This window comes from Watersipora subatra, chromosome 6 (assembly GCF_963576615.1).
Source record: "Watersipora subatra chromosome 6, tzWatSuba1.1, whole genome shotgun sequence".
Taxonomy (NCBI): Eukaryota; Metazoa; Bryozoa; class Gymnolaemata; order Cheilostomatida; family Watersiporidae; genus Watersipora; species Watersipora subatra.
In genome coordinates, this window is record NC_088713.1 from 8,671,860 (window position 1) to 8,690,062 (window position 18,203).

The 18,203-nt window shown below is 36.2% G+C and overlaps 1 protein-coding gene across 1 annotated transcript in view; it reads left to right on the forward strand.

Annotated features, from left to right (window-relative positions):
- The window catches only part of LOC137398012 (golgin subfamily A member 2-like), a 52,195-nt gene that overhangs the window by 29,312 nt on the left and 4,680 nt on the right, over positions 1 to 18,203 (forward strand). Inside the window, exon 20 of the mRNA XM_068084110.1 lies at positions 1,677 to 1,854. Coding sequence (XP_067940211.1) covers positions 1,677 to 1,854 — 178 coding nt within the window. The remainder of the gene's footprint in view (positions 1 to 1,676; positions 1,855 to 18,203) is intronic.

An 18,203-nucleotide genomic window follows, 5' to 3' on the forward strand; every position in this document is an offset into this window, starting at 1 on the left:
TGCATGATAGCCAGATATCAAATATAATAGACTATTCCTGCTCACTTGGCAAATGAGCATCATATTTCATGCCAGTAATTATTCACGCAATACATGCTGGTATTTCTATGGATGTTGCTTTTTGTTGACCTTGCAACTTCTGATTACCTAAATTTTGTTGTAAAATTTGTTTTTAAAAATTTTAAATGTCTTAATTATTTTCATGTTAACAATTAGAAACTTAATCATGCATATGCAAGCAGGTGCCCTATTCCTAGACCATATTACAAACTTTCCATCGGCTGTGAAATCGCTTAGAAAGGCACAAATCTTTTTGGACTAAATATCGTATAAGCTTGTAAAAACCAACTAAAAACAAAACAAAAAAGTGGATGAATGGCTCTTATTCCATACTCTTTCAAAGAATTGATGTTTCAGAGGTAACTGGAGAAACAATGATTGCAGTGCACTGAGTCTGATAGCTTGTGTATATTTGTTATGAATAGAAAAAACTAATATTTTTAGTATAAAGCTTCTGTTGCTGAGAATAAGGCTTCGTGCTTGGTCTATTTTTTATCCTTCATTGCAAAGCACTTTGATCAGTGTGTCAGTAGAAACTGCTGTTCTGACAGCAGCCATTTTTTACTTCTCCGTTGGTTAGATGTGCCCTCAATATTTTGAGAATATCACGAGGACTAATCATACATTCAACTTAAAATTTCGGTATTATCCTCAAAACGTAAGTATATGTACGTTTCAAGTACAATTTTATACTTGAAGTATAAAGAAAGATTTTATACTTAAGTATATGTAAGTATGCGTAAGTGTACTTAAATATACTTTAATCATCGATCATGGGAACCGTGAGCTGATGACAGTTCATGGTTCTCTACATAAACGTAAGTACACTTAAACGTAAGTATGCTTGGGTATACTTACATTTAAGTGCACTTACGTTTATGTAGGGATGCTTGAACGTATTACTCACAAAGCGACCAGAGTTTCATAATCTTATGCAAACCGGAAGTACAGAAAACGAAACTATGAAGCCGAGTTTACTCAGACGTAGGATCAGGCAGTAAAACGATTCTCCGAATTATCTCAGACCCAGGATATAAATTGTTAAAGATATCGTGTAACTAAAATATCTATTAAATTTAATAAGGGATATGCTAACAACGTTGAAAATAGTTTAATACATTACAAGTTTGCTATCTGAATAGATCAAGATCCTTTTTAATATACCCACTGATTGTGTGGTTTTTGTAATACGGTTGTTTTATAAAATGCATTTCAGCATTGTTTTTCTACACTCATTCTATACCATTTTCTCACGGGTTCTACACCCATTTGGAGAATCAAATTTTGCTTCTCCCAAGCAAAATTTGATTCTCTCAAGCATCTGGCCGTTGCTCACAGAAAGATGCCCTTTACTGTTTCCAAGAATTTTTTTGGGAAGAAAAGTCGCATTTAATAGCCCTTTCAAACTTTTCTGCAAATAATAACATTTTTGAATTTTGCTGACATGGGCTAATGCTGTCTGTAATATAATCGGCTGCCTTTGCAAACACCTAACACCTAAAACTTGTTCATTGCAGTTCGAGGTTATTGGCCTACCGGTAGTAAACAAGTTAGTTAGGCATATCTGTTTAACTATTCTGAATGCATCACTTATCTTCTCGTACTCTGTTACCTAGAATGGCCTGACTATGAATCTGACAGCGAAGTCTCACATTCTGATGCCATGACCAGCCAATCACAGCACTCATTGAGCGGTCATGAAGCGGTCATGGACACATCCCTACCTAATCAACAGTCAGCTAGCCCACTTCCAGCACTAGATTTGAGTAAAGATTTTGTCGAAAGAGGAGAAAGGTTGGTACATCGATTATTGTCATTTAGGCTTAAATTTCGTAGCATCCATTTATATGGATGGTAGACCAATGTCCAGCGATGAACTTTGGTTCCGCCTTATTCTGCCTTGTTCAATGCTTTGTCGACACGCAGTAGAACTTTTCTCATGCAGGTCTGGATGGAACCTAATATGATTCCATGTAATGGTGCTATGTAATGGCCCATAGATATAATAAACTACTATTTCTATTTATATTATATTTATTTATTATATCTATGGTTTATTATATCTATGGCAAGTAATGGCCTATATACACAAGCAAGAAAAACGCAACTGGATTAGCAAAAATGACTATGGTCCAAATATTAGACAATATTATTAACATGCCAGTCTAGTCTGCCGTGAGAGATTGTCAGGTGTAATAACTGTACATACAAGTATTCTGTTTTACTGGAAGGCGAATAATTAGCCCAGATGTAAAAGTGTCAGGCTGTTAAGCCGAAAGCGAAGAGTTCAAATCCTGAACAATGCAATATTTTTCTAACCTTCAATCCGTGACTTCAGGTGGACACTGCTCTTATTATTATAAAGAAAGTTGGTTTGTTAAGGATCTGTAAGGCCATTGTTAGTTCTCATTAAATTACAGAACAAAGTGCAAGTAAACAATAACTCTATGATAGATAAGAACTTGTATCTGCTGCTGGGAGCCTTGGTTTATAAATATTAAAGATTTTTTATTTTTGTCTTGAAATAATGGTGAGTGTCACAATTTTATTTATGTCAAAATTCAAACTGTTTGTTAGCACGTTGTAATTTATTTGGCTACTTTCCTACTAGTCGTTACTAGAATAGGAGTCGTGCCATCCGTCTGGAGTTACGGTTGGAGGTTAGGATATAGTATCGCACCATACGGAGTTCAAACTCAACTCAAATTGAACTTAAATTCAATTCAAATTCAAACTCGCTACAGTCAGCTTCGATGATCGACACTCCAACAGAAGCACCAATCAACCGCCTTTCAGAATTTTAGAATACTTGTGCACATACATATTCCCTATGTTTTATCTGCACACCTGACGATCTCTGGCAGCACACCAGTCCGCAAAAATACTAGTTTATCTAAGCATACAAAATAATAAAACACGCTTCTAGAAGCCTGTCGCCCAGCCTGTCTTGACAAGCTGTTGTTTTGCAGAGTTGTAACCACCCCCATCCCCCCTTCCCCCCCCCTTAACCCGTCGAGCGGAGCGAGCAAAACAACAGCTTGTCACAATACGCACTGCACCTGATGCATCAGTTGCACTGAAAGGGAGTTGTTCTTTTCCGTCTATGCAGTTTGGCTGCGATGTTATGTCGGTCAGTTCATTGGTAATCATAACGGATTTAGCCCAAAAAATTATATAGAAAAAAGTAAGATACAAACGTCAACATTAACATATCTCAAAATTGCAACTGAAGTTGCAAAAAGTCATAATGTGATGGCCTGATCTGGCTAATGTTGAACTTCTGTAGCAGAGGCTATGGTAACTGAAGTTCGCCTTACATATAACTTATCTATTTATAATCTAATTAACTGAAAACAATGAATGAGCCAGCAATGAAACTGAATTTACTTTAGAACAAATAAAACTGACTTATACCAAAATACAAATAAAACTGACTGAGCGCACAAATAACAACATGTTTAGTTGCTGTTTTTGCGTAAGTTCTTAAGTTCTACTAAAGTTTACCGCAGAGACTAGTCTCTGGTTAAACGTTGTTATCTTATTTTTTTCTACATAAATGTGTGGTCTAAATCCGTTATGATTACCAATAGAGTGACCAACATAACAACGCAGCCAAGCCGCATAGACGGAAGAGAACAACTCCCTTTCAGTGCAGCTGATGCATCAGGTGCAGTGCGTATTGCGACAAGCTGTTGTTTTGCTCGCTTCGCTCGACGAGGGACAACTCCGCAAAAACAACAGTTTGTCAAGATAGGCTACCTGCCACCTGACCTGGGCACATAAATCCCTTTTCTGATGAGTTGCTTTAAAATGAGCTTGTAATACTAGACTTGAAGTCAAGTCAAGGCTTGAAGGTCAAGTCCAGGTGAATAAGCCAAACTTTTCCATGCAGTGTGTTTATTTAGCATCCTCTTTAATGATGGTCATTAAACAAAGCACTTGGAGTCAGGAGAGACGCACCATTGAGCATGCTATGTTTGAAGAAAGATTCTTTTGATAGATCTTTGTTATGTAGCGGTATAGGCAAACCACTCGAAGAAGAATGAAAAGCAGTGTGCACGTTGCTGTTTAGCTGTCTGGTAGTTTTGTCAATGACACGATTCCGTCTTTAAGAGAGACTAGATTTCCGTAGCTGAGAAAAAGGGTAAAAATGGAATAGAGAACAAGTTAAGGTTTCACATTTCAAATTTAACAAATGTTTCGTTTATGTAGGATTTGCGTGCCTCCAGTTCTAAAGTCTGGTTATCGCTATATCTAGGTGTGGATGCCACAATGCATCGGTGATCGTCGATGATAACGATGTTCACACTATCACAAACCCATCCACGTTTGCTTCAGGAAATACTTCGTGACGCAGTGTTCTCATTTCTCTTAAAAATTTTGCGAAAACCTTTGTTTTCGCGTGCTGGATTCAAATACTGGTACCACAGCGACTATCTTAAACGGATAAGAATAAATCTCGCCATCCACGAATTGCCGTCGCTGAAATGGTTCACATTTGAAAGGCTATGCTTGGTGAAACATCGGGGAAAGTTTGACAGCTTCAAACTTTCCCGAAATGTCCGCGATGCTTCGTCGATGCCATCAGTTTACGGTTCACATAATCGACGATGAACGCCCAAAGGAAAATGCTGACAAACAGCGATATAGTGTGAACCAGGCTTTACTTGTAACAACAGTAAAAATTACTGGTCAATTTCCATGTGGCATCACTGCTGGGTTCGAACGTTGAATGGCATTTGACAGATATGTGGTTACGTGCGCTTTTAATTCACCGGTTCAGCGGCATGAAGATGGTTGATTTATTACCTAATTTAGAAGGCATGGCATCTTGTTGGCTATTTTTGTAGCCGGTGTTCCTCATTGTTTAGTATACATGGCAGTTAGTGTTCCATCAAATCTAATCCTGCCGTTCCAGCACATGCCAGAGCACATGCCAGAGCACATGCCAGAGCACGTCGTGAGTCACGTCTAAATTCGCCAATTTCTCCGCTTAAATACTTTTGGCTACCTTGGTCGGTTCATCATTCAGATTTTTAAGTGATGTTTGATTATAATTTTGAATCATTAATATGCATAGGCTAGTCTGAAGACATCTAGTGTGACCTTCAGGCTTAACGGCCACAAGGTCAGGCTTTGTCCGTTGTCCTTCCTTTGTGGTTACTGTTGTTTACAGTGTTAGCTGTTAGGGTTAGTTTTGCTAGGAAAATGTTCAGGCTGTGGCAAAGGTTTAGCAATATCAGCTGGAAAGTGATGCCAAGATAACATGTCTTGGGGTCGTAAATGAGGTTTAGCAATGAAAGCGGAAATAGTTTATCTTTGAATTTAAACTCGCACATGTACACATATATTTGAGCTGAATTACAATAAATAAAATGAATTAATGAAAAATGGTTAAACGAGTTGTAAGCAGTCCGAGTACCATTTCAAAAGTACAATGTTGAAAAACTGTCTGAGCTAAATTATAAAACTGCAGTCTAAAAAATTTCGATTCACTGTCATGCTGCTTTGAAAGTCAAGCAGCCAACCGAGTGGTCTAAAACTCGTGACCTGCGAACAGGTCGAGGTTCAATTTCGAAAAACGGCGCCGTGGTGACGGGATTGACATCCAACCTTAAGCTTTCTCTCTGCTGTTGGGCATGTCTTCAGTCATCCGTCGAGCTTTCCTTGCCACTTGGGTAAGGTGTGTCCAGCCAAGATCATAGATCATTGTTTGTTCACCATGGTTCTTAGAAACACTCACAGCCTCTGCTTTCTGTAAGCTGAGCAGAGGCTGTGTTTATTTTCATCAGCATACACTGATAAAACAATTAACTATACACCATTTTTTGGTTGCGTAAAATAAATCGAATGTCAAATAAAAATTTTTTAAAGTTTGCCTCAAGTTTAGCGCATTTTTGTAAAATATGAAAACTTTCACCACAAAACCAGGAATCACGTGCAAGGATATGATTTGCATTTTTAGTGTTTCCTGAAAGCCGAATTATTTTGATCATTAGACATTTTTGTTCCAGCTGATGTACTCAAAATGGGAATTCAAGAGAAATGCTTTAATAATTGTTGTAATTACTTGTTTGTACCAACTAAAAAATTTGTTTATCACATACATATATATATATATATATATATATATATCTATATGTATGTGATAAACAAATTTTTTAGTTGGTACAAACAAGTAATAGTTCATGATTTTTGTTAAAGAATCTGTTCTAAACCGCTTTCCTGACTAACTAGCTTTTTTGGCAACACCATATAGCGTGGTTAATTTGTAGGTCAAATTTTTAAAGGTCAAGGATGTTTAATAAAACACGTTTTTCAAAGATGGCCATCTTTGTGCGGCAAGAAGTAAGAGCCCTGTCTGTCAATCCATCCGAAATCCGAAATATAGTGTTTGAGATATATATATATATCTCAAACACTATGTTTCCATGATGCGCAGTACTGCGATGCAGCCCCCTCCGAAGTCGAGGGGATTGTACGTTTACATGCTGCGCAGTGGTTTTCAGCAAATTGGCCAGAAAAGAGAAATTGTATAAATCGAATCGCCTGATGGAGAAATAGAATCGATCACGGATACCGAACGTCAGAAACAGTCTTTTTATGCTTCTGTCGTCATTATACTTTTATTTACAATACACATTCACAAGGTTTGACAAACCTTAACACAATTTTTACAAAGTAATATATTTTTAATAAGTATTTTTAAGTAATATATTATTTAAACGTTACTTTAGGATTTGCTACCTATTTTTCGAAAAGTCTTGGTATCGATAACAAAGCCCAGGAAAGTAGTCACCTCATCATCCTCGTGGGTGCAGACCATAATTAAATTCAAGTGAAAGAAGATCGGAAGAACAGAAAAAAAAACAGGATTAGCGGGATAACTTTTGTACTAGTTCATGGCCCTCGATGAATCGGCCTCCACAGCAAGAGAGCTATGCGCAGCCACTGCGCAATGCCGTTTCCTTGCTGCGAATTTGCACTGGCTTTGCACTGATCAGTGTGCAGTGATTTCAGTGCGAAAACGCGGTTTCCATGATTCGGAGAGGGCGCAACTTTGAAGTACTGCGCATCATGGAAACATAGTGAAAGTTGGTATTTGTGTTTGTCCAGCAATAGCTATTAACTCATACGCACCCAACTAATTTCCAGGCGAGTAGCCTCAAATACTGCTCATTTTTCAGAAAGTTGTCGTAATTCAAATTATTACTACAAGAAACAGACTTGAGATAATTTACTCATTCAAGTTGTACAAGAACCAGCCAAGCCTCCTCTTGCAACTGATATTACATTCATACAGACAGCTCACATCCCTTTTATGTAGATCTGTGCCTCAGACAAGGTAGTTTCAGAAAATTGCCGATTTTGAAAAAATTGTTATTTGCTGAAACAAAGTTAGACTTGCACCACAAAAATTGCAAAATATACAAAGTTTGACTAGAATTACTTATTTATTACATACAATACACAGCTATGAATATTATTTATACATCTACAGTTAGTCATGAACATGAAAATTATGAAACTCTAATTTCGAATTTTTCTTTGCCAATATCATTATTCACACCAAAACATATGTAGCTAACCTACATGCCAATATAACTCAAATGAACTGTCATAAACATGTAACAAATAATAAAAATATGTTCAATAATTCTGTTCTTGACTTTCCAGACTTTATATACAGCTCTAAGAATCAATATGATCCTATCGAAAGTGAATGATAACTTCAGGCTGACCAAGATCTTAAGGCTGACAGCCTAAAAAGTGTAGTTTTATTCATGCATAACGATTCAAATGGCAAAATTAAAAGTTAAAAATAATGTTTTGATTTGATTTATGCAGTCTTTCACTGTCTCACCACTTTTGAATCTGCATATTCACTTCTGGAGTAGAAAAAGAAAACGTGAAGATCGTGAACGTGAAAATTATGAGTCACTAATATAATTTCCGGTTTAGGTAGATGTCGATATGAGTGTACTATTTTGGTCATAACTTTTGCCAGAGGCATCATTGAGGCATATTTGTACATTTGTCTGATTGGCCAGAAATCTTTTTTTCTAACCAATCAAATATTTTCTTCTATGTAGTTTAAAAATAGAGATACAGTGAGTAGGTAAATTTCAGAAGCAAGATAACTCGCGTTCGGTGCATAGCAAAGTTATAAATATGCGTGTTGACTCGACGTCGGGTGCGAATGAGTTAAAATCTTGGAATAAAGAATCCCGAAATGCAGATTTAATCTCGGACCCTCCCATTTACCAGTCCAATCTTTTACCAATTAAGCCACACGAGCTTGATGGATTCAACAGGCAATATATTTTATTATATGGGTGCAAATAACGCTATCACTCTACATTACGGCGCAACGTGATGGCACAACGTCATGGAGAGCGGTAGCGTAATTTTATGCTCAATCGTGAGAGCAAGTAGTTATTTCTTATTGGTGAGCTTACTCAAATTAGCCATTGGCAATGTGCCAGGCTGATAGCAAGTGTTAGACAACTACATCACCTCTCATTGTATATAAGCTAACTTTTAATACCCGTGCAATGCCAAGCATTTCGCTAGTAAGGCTCACAAATGTCAATATCTTTGCTTCCAGTTCCTTATTAATGAGCAAGTAATTACTGTGAAGAAAAAAAAAGTAGTCCCCTGACAATCGTCAATAGTGCCAAGAAAATGTATGTGCGGAGCTATTCTAAAAATAATGTAATGCGAACAATTACTGCAGAAGGTAGCGTGCTCAGCTGCTAAGCCTAATGTCAGGAATTCAAATCCTGTATGATACATTCTTTCTCCAAACCTGCAAGCAGGATTTCGGATGGATTGACAGACAGGGCTCTTACTTCTTCTTGCCACACAAAGACGACCATCTTTGAAAAACGTGTTTTATTAAACATCCTTGACCTTTAAAAATTTGACCTACAAATTAACCACGCTATATGGTGTTGCCAAAAAAGCTAGTTAGTCAGGAAAGCGGTTTAGAACAGATTCTTTAACAAAAATCATGAACAAGAGAAAAAATTAAAAAGAATTTAGATTGTTTGCCTACTTAATCTTTGCACTGATAGTGAAACTCTAAAGCCTGGTAGAACGAATATTTACCATCTTCTTTCTCGTTCCTGGCTTGGTGACTGTAAGCTTGTAAAAATGGGACAGAAAATAGCTTCTGCATCAGCAGGTTTCTCATAACAGTCTCAGAATAAGTTAAAACTTAAAACTAGGGCAATTATGCAAATAAAAGGCAAATTAAACATCACCTCCTTTGCAATGATAATATTAATCATTTTCATAGACTGAAATCTAATCGGCTCTCATAGAGTTCCAAAATACTACTCTTCCTTAAATGATCATGTTGTGTCATACTACACAAGCCTGTCAAAGTTATCATAGCCAGGAACCGTGCCTTTTTATAATGTATTCGATATTTGTAATTGATAATTTTAGCGTAGTCATGATTAATATCAAAAGAACTTAACATGTTTTGCTGGCTGCAAGTGATTTTGTTATTATACATGTAAGTAATTAGATGTGTTAACAATTAAGTGTAAAGTATTATTTTGTTGTATACTTGCAGTTCCGTGCGCCGTGGGAAATCATCATGTGTAATAGTTGTGTACATAGTTATTCTCATATGTATATGGCAGGGTGGTTGCGTAGTTTAGTGGTGCTGCGCTTTGCTGGGAATCGGTGGACCAGAACATCGGGCTCAGTTCCTGCACTTTCCTAATGCTCTTAGCGTGGTGTCGGACGAACAGACGTACATGGCTCTTATTATAGTAAAGACTAGCTGAATGCTCAGCGATGATCTGGGTTATAAAAGTTTTTGCGCAGAAAATCTATTTTTAGTCAAAATATACAACATTTACCATTCCAACTTTTAAACGAAGGTGTCTGTTTAGTTCTGTGTATCTGATCAGTACATAGTTCACATATTTGAAAGCTCGAAGTATCGCTAAAACAGATTGTTGAAAAACATTTCTCACTTGTTGTGCTGCACATTTGCTCAAGATTTAAAATAGCTTATAAACGGTGACAGGTAATGTAGTTACCATTGGTTAAGTTTCTTTACCCAATGAGTTTGAGTAACTTGAGCTAATATTTTAATCTTTACTATAATAAGAGCCGTATCTGTTCGAAGCCAGCTAAGAGCATTAGCAAAAAAAAAGATTGCTTCTCACAGGAATCAAACCCGTACATTCAGATGTATCGATATTAAGCCAAGTGCACTACCAAGTCACACAGCCACCTTCCCACTTGCCTAATAATTGTGCATATAATCATTGCTCGTCATGATCTTTTATGTCGTACTTGACTGCATTAGCTGGACATTAGCATATTAGCTGGACACACAAACAACCGCAGACAAACATCATGATCTCCCACAGCGCATCAGACTACAAGCATTGTTTTGGGAAGTCCGGGCACGCATTTTTTCTAGTAGCTCAAGCATGCTAATTCAAGTTCTTTTAGTAGCTCAAGCATGCTTAGTTCAGCTCTTTCACCACCGCATTAAATTCGCTATTCTGACCAAATTAATTCAAATAGTTTTTCGAAAAATCGATATATTGCTAGTATTTACGCAATATCTCGAGAATCAATGCAGATATTGTTTTACTGTACAATGCATCTTATTCACAACAAAATATTCTACAAGAGAAATATAAAACTGTTTAGTGAATCCCACTCTCGCAAAATTTCTGACGCTTCATTTGCATTGAGCGAGCGCGGTGAGTTTCTCTGATTTTCCCATTTTGAAAAACAATTAGAAATAAAATTGCTTAGCAAAAAGATTTTTGATTGGTTGCACATGATTGGCAACAAGGTTGTTTCGTTGGAGGCAAAATTTGATTGGTCTAGCTCGCCAATTTAATTGGTGTAGGCTTTGTAATTAAAAGAAAAGTGAAACCCTATTGATAACCTAATACAGTCATACTTCAACTTACGAGCTTAATGCGTTCCGAGACTGAGCTCGTATGTCAACTTACTCGCATGTTGGTGCAATTTATTTATATATAGAACAATTAAATATATATTGATTGGTTTCCATACTCTAAAAAAAGCAAATAAAACACTCAAAACAAGATATTGTAACAGAAAGAACATGTTGGTTATTGTCCTTACGTACTACATGCTTTCAAAAAGCAACAAATAAAAAATAATGCAAGAAAATGTGATTAATTAAAATGTAAAATTAAATACATACAATAGCAGTTAACACTCGCATTTGCCAGGGAGGGAGATATAAGTTATCCTTCGTTACAACATTTGATTTTGATAAATTTGGATTTTATCAAAGTGTTAAAAGACAAACTTAGAAGCAAAACTAAAAGCAAACTTCATTTTCAACTAAACGTAATTAAAATTTCTTCGGCGTTCATAGTTTGAAGTTTCTCGCTGGTTAGCGAGAAATCTTTCCTTTTTTTTCGCTTTCATGACTAGCCGGCCGTTTTAAGATAAACCTAACTAAGGTCGTTTGCCTTTGTCGCCCTTGCAACATGTTGCGATTAGGACGAACACAGGTGTCGTCACAAATGGTTAATGCACGACCACTAGCCAGCTTGTCCGAGTGTCAATTAAACAGTTTGGATAAATAGCGCCGGCCTTTTCACATAGCATCGTTTCAGTTTCGCTGTCACCGGCCAATTGTTTGTCCAATGCCATCAGCAGTCGTGAAGATCGCAGCACCGTTTAGAAACTATGGTTAGTCCTTTTGCGAACTAAATGCCTTGAATATAATCTTTCTGTTTGATAATTATGAATTTCTGTATTTCTGTCATATTGCCGAGCTAGCTCAATCACGCATACACATTTCGCATATTTTTCAATATTTTTCCGTTTAATATCAATTGTTATCATTTGCTTTTTCTTTGTATTATCTTTCATTTTACTGGCAAACTTTTGGTCTACGCACCGTACGTTTAATTCACATAATTCTGCACAGAAAATCGTGCACATAAACACGGTGCAACAGTATAACCTGAGCAGTTGAAAAATACAGAGTGATGCTGTTCTCATAAAACACCTCCGGCATACTTGGCAACTGACTCAAGTGCTCATATCTCAAACATGGCTCGTATGTTAGTGCTAAAACTTGCTAACTTGCTAAAACTTGCTGGCTCGTATTTCAAGTTTCTCGTACGTTGGAGCACTCGTAAGTTGAAGTATTACTGTACATCGGCTTACGGTCTGCACTTCTACTACCGGTCTGCACTTCTTCTACCGCGAAAGCCGATTCATCAGCTCACGGTAGCGTAAGAGTTAACCGATCACTATAAACTAGACATACCACAGACAGACAAACAAACGCTTAGATTTATAAATATCGATTCTAACTCTAACTAGGCATAGGCCTACTCATCTTGAAATAACCTGATTACTTGGAAGCAGAATAAAACCTTGAAAGTGTCTTTTCTTATGATTACAACTAGAACATCACAAAGTAATCTCTGTACTTGCCTAGCAGCAATTGACTCTATAGATTGTTACATGACACAAAAAAGCAACACTCACACTATTGGTAGATTATTTATGCGTCAATGGCTTTATAGATGACCTGCGTTTTTAAATGTCGGTTATGATACAGAAACAATGGGAGAATGGTTTAGTAACAAATTGAAATTATTTGTTTTTTTTATGATGGGAAAATTGGTTTGGGAATTAAACAAAATCCTTTTTCTAGATTTTTAACATCTAGGTTTATATGTGCAATGGTTTTAGTAAAACCATGTTGAAATATTTTGTGCCAACTGAAATATATTTTCTACCAAAATATTCATTGTTATTTGCTTTCCATGAAGGTTAGTGTTTGTTTGTATTTTAGAAGCAATTTTTAAATATAATATCTTTATTTATTATTGAGCAAAGTAGCACATCTCTAGCTAGCTGCACTGAAAGGAATTCTACTCTGGTGCAATCTATTCAGTAATTTTATTAGAATCAAATAAGTTAAGCTTCGCCTAAAATGAGATTCATCTCTTCTGTATTTGTTCAATTTACCTTTTACCAATTTACCTTCAAAAAGTATTTACTATACATTGTACTGTGACTTAGCGAAAAGTTTTAAAAACTGGGTATTTCTCAGCTAGCTGCAAATGAAAAGTTCTACATTATGTCCAGACCCAATCATTAAACATGTCTGTTTGAATGTAAGTGAATAAATGAATACTAATAAGTTAGCAGTTATGCTGACTGATAAAATGTTGCTATGGCAACTAAACACTGTGTACGACCGCGATGGTAGACAGGATAGTAAAATGTGCGTAGCATAATTTAAGTCAACTCTGTAGGTTGAGGGTAGGAAATTTGATCGCGGTTTTCACGAGCATGAGGTTTTTGCTGATTTTTGCTTCACGTTTAGCAAATTAGTGCTACCTTCCTGTTTCTTCAATAAATTTGGCTTTGGTAAGTGAGAGAAGATCTTTCGTAGGTCACCAAAGTTTTTTGCTTAAACTAGAATTATCAGCAGAGCATATATCATAGAGGACAACTAGAAAAAGACATGGAATCGTTCATAATGTTCCAAGGCATCATTGTTTGGAAAGTGTAGCTTGATTGTGCTCGATTTTATTTGAAAATTTTTAGTTTTTGGCGGAAATTTTTCCAAATTTGATTTATTTTATCAAGTGTTTTAAGTTTAATGTTTTTTATAATTATTTTTATCAATTTTAATCTACTGAATCTTTAGGTGCTACTGAATTTATTTGTTGGCGATAAATAGTCCTTCTGTTGCCTCTTGATCGTGAAAAAAGTCCTAAATTGACGGTTTGAGATTTAACAGTTTTTGAGGAGACATCTATATATATATATATATATATATATATATATATTTCTCAAAGTATGTCTGTCTATAGCTATTATTAGAATAGCCTAGCTGGGCAACAATGCTGACGCAATGACATTGCCTACGGGCATTTGAAGCTTACTAACTAGCTTAGTGGAATTTTCCCATTAGTAGTGTGCTAGGCCATTTGGCAATGGCCTGCCACTTGCTGTAGAGTTGCCTATCAGCAAGTGGTAAGCAAATCTCATCACTTCTCATTGTTTATAAGCTGATTTTTAATACCCTGGCAACGCCGGGAGGCACAGCTAGTATATCTATATATCTTCATATATATTGCTCAAAATATGCGTGTAAGCGTTCCAGCTATAGATCTTAAAATCTTGGGATAAAGATTCCGTACCGAAGAAGATTCGATCTCGGAACCTGCCGTTCGTCAGACCGAGGCATTATCTACTAGACCACAGAAATTGAATTGCTACCTTGCCAATATAAGTCGGTATATGAGAGCAAATACCCAACAGATTTGTGTACAACGTGGGTCATATCATAACGTCACGAGAAGCTGGTCACTTACATTATTAAACGTACTGGCTGATAGCGCGCAGGCTGATAGCGCGCAACCCTCACTACTTCTCATTGCTTATAAGACAAACCACTTTTCTCATGGTAGGTGGGGGTCCTACCACACAAAGTTGTCGTCAGAATAGTCACTTTTAAAATCACTGTCGTCACTTTTAAAATCACTGTCATCGTTTTCAAGTTGGTAACCAAAACAACCTCTTTCTTCACATTCGTTATTTTAATACAAATATCTATACTGGTGGCGCTGGGTTGCGTTAAAAACCTGAAACTTGCTCAGTTTGAACTTCTGCTAACCAAAAGCATGGCTCAACCAGCGACCTTCACAAACTTATTAGTGATGTTTGGGAGCGTTGCTGATTACTCCGCGAAGAGTGACAGCCGTCTTAGGTTTTTAGGGCTACATTTCTTGTGCTGAAAATAGACCGAGATTGTCTTTAATAATCACAGTGAGTCACAGACTTGCAAACGGATTTGCTGTCAATGTCGTGGCATTACATTGCTGTTTACTTTAATTATTTGGCAGTCTATAAATGCTGGGCCAGATGCTTCAAACCAAAACTAGTGAAGTTTCGGATGACCGTGTTGATTTATGGACAAATAATAAGTTAGTAAAGGTACGGCTACACGTAACAAATTTTTCGTCGGCTCTAACCGAAATCACGAAATGATTGAAACACACAGAATTATTCTGCGCTGCTAAAATCGTGCTAGCGAGCACGATTCCAGCAGCTTTTGCAATTAGTATAGTCCAAGAGACGTATAATTACACACAATAAAAGTATAAGTGCAATTCAACATAGTACACACGATGCAACTGCTTAGATTGTGTTATTGTATTTATTGTTTGGACGCTATAGCTACAATTTGTTTATTTTTTTAATTATATTTCTTTTTAGCAGCAAAAGTTTTGTGGTAAAAAATGTTGCCATCTTTAGCGCAATCAAGTCGGTTGCATCGTATTTACTATGGTGAATTTTCATAATATTTTTCTTGCGTGTCGCATTATGTTCTCGGACTATATATATATCTTAAAATTTGCTAGTCGTGCTCGCTCACCAACAATAGCGCAACTTAAACAGTTACATCGTGTGTTTTATGTTGAATTGCTTTCATACTTTTATTGTGGGTCGCGATACATGTCTTGGACTATACTAATTGCTAAAGCTGCTAGAATCGTGCTCGCTAATAATTTGTTTAATCAAAAGCGTTAATAAAAGCGTTTCGTCGACGAACTCGGTGGGCATGCACAGCTCAAATAATTCCGACCGATTAATTCTGCGTTTTTCGTGATTTCGGCCAGAACTCCGAACCAAAGAAAAATTCGTTACGTGTAGCCGTACCTTTAGTAATCCCACTTACACAATCATCGTCACCTACATTGATAAATGGTCGTCTCGAATGTCACTTTTTAAATATTCCTGTCGTCGGGTCGTCAGAATCGTCACAAAACATGGGAGGACCCCCGTAGGTAGTTTGAAAGTTAGAATGGCAAATGCTGTTATATGTTAAATACAAATCAATTTTCTGTCCAAAGACTTTTCTATTACCCGAGCAATGCCGGGTAGCACAGCTACTTACACCATAACTGTCACGAACAACTTTTATTGTATTTACTAGGTAAATCAGACACGCTGATTCCGATTTTGTACTCCAAATAAAGATTAGTCCACTAACCTTCAAAGTCATTTAGGCTTTTTTAAAGCGTTTCAATATCCGTTTCGAAAACAACACAATCGGCATTACAAGCTCCGCCCATAAATATGTGACGAAACCTAGCTTTTTCAGAAACGGAAGTTAGGAAAGTTTAGTCCGATTTAGAATAACAGAGAAGGGTGTCTTAAAACCCATTATTATCTAAATCCAGCCTGTAAAATAATTTCAGTTTTTTATGAAAGGGATATAAACTATTTAAAATTGCTCGCAGCTTGTTACATGACGTTTAAATGGGCTGGACGCCGAGAAAAATGAGCTCAAAAAGCGCGGTTTTATCACGAGCTAGCGTTGTTATCGCGCTTTTTAAATATGCAATGCTAAATAGCTTATCTACCTTTCAGAAAAGACTGATATTATTTTTAAAGCTGGATTTAGATATTAATAGATTTTAAAACACCCATCTCTATTATTCTAAATCGGTCTAAACATCTCTACGTAACTTCTGTTCCTAAAAAGCTAGGTTACGTCAAGTATTTATGGGCGGAGCTTGTTATGCCGATCGTGTTGTTTTCGAGACCGATATTAAAACGCTATAAAAAATCCTTTATTACTCTGAAAGTTAGTGGCCTAATCTTTATTTTGATTACAAAATCGGAATCAGCATGTCTGATTTACCTAGTAAATACGATAAAAGTTGTTCGTGGCAGTTATGGTTTAAGGTATAAATATGTCAGTCTTGAGACCAATAGATTGGGTTAGTTAGATATTCGAACTGTGCTTCTTTACCTTTCCTCTTTCTCTACTTTCTATTGACTTTTTTAATAATAGATCAATAAAAATTTATTATTATCAAGTTGTTTAATAACTAAAAATTTTATGTAAAATTTTAACAAAGATATTAAATTTTAACTTTTTTTCTTCGTTTAGCTTTTGTGTACACGAGTAGGTAAACAAAAGTTAGGCTGCCATAGAATAAATTGCGATATATCTCGCGTATTCTTACCTGTTTCTGTTTAATTTTTTAGCTTTGTTCTTTTTATTTAGCAGTTGAATGTACCATAGGTCTTCTTTTGCATCGTTTCAACCACAGTGGATATTAATTAGCCTAATCCCGCGGTACATACAAGCCTCTGTACAATGTCATGTATAAGTAATATTTATACATTCATAGTTACTTTAATGGCTTTAACAAATTTATATAGTTTTATTTTATTTTCATTTAGCTTATGCAGTTTTTTGCCGATTTTCCCGATATATTTACATGCCTTCGTAACTACGAGTCATCGTTAATCGATACCATCGTCAAGTGCGAATTAACTGTGCATGACTTTGATCTCATTGGATAATTTGGTTAGAATCATCTGACTTTCAACACCTTCTCTACTTGTTTCTATCAAACTTGGCAAGATTGCCTCCTTAGCAACTATCTAATCTATTATAGTATTAATCATACTTGTAAGGCGTGAACTGAATACAATAAAGGGAGAACTGTCATGTTTAAACACGCGTGCATATATGGTGAAAGTATCGAATTCTTTTGTCGTCAGAGTCTGCACTAGGCTATGATCTGTTTACGTCAGTTGCTTCCTATTTGTTCGCAGATAACTCTTTCCTTGTGCTTGACCTACTTTTTTATAGATGTACTGCTATAATGGGAATCTTATGGTCTCGGAATGGTTTCGGACAATTTGCAGATTTTTTTGGAGTTGGTCCATTTTTTCCATTATGATTAGACAAGTCTTAGTTGACATGGATTAGAAAAGGATTACAAAATTGTTTTTTAGAAGTTCAAAGTTGTTATTATGTTGGGTATAGTTTTGTTTTTGTATCGCGGTTAGTTCATCTATTGCATAGCATGAATCAAGATAGACCCGCCTGAGAGAAGTTCTTCTGCGTTTACTAAGCATTGCATGAAGCAGATTGCGGGTTCATTCTACAAAAAAAAACTTACAATTTTGTTTCTCCGACATATAAATATGATGTGGCTTAACTTCCTCACTATACTGACGGCATATATTTTATATGTATATAATATATATAATGTAGAATATATGTCATATGTAGTATTATATATCATGTGTATATAATACTATATAGGCCTATATTATATATGTAAGAT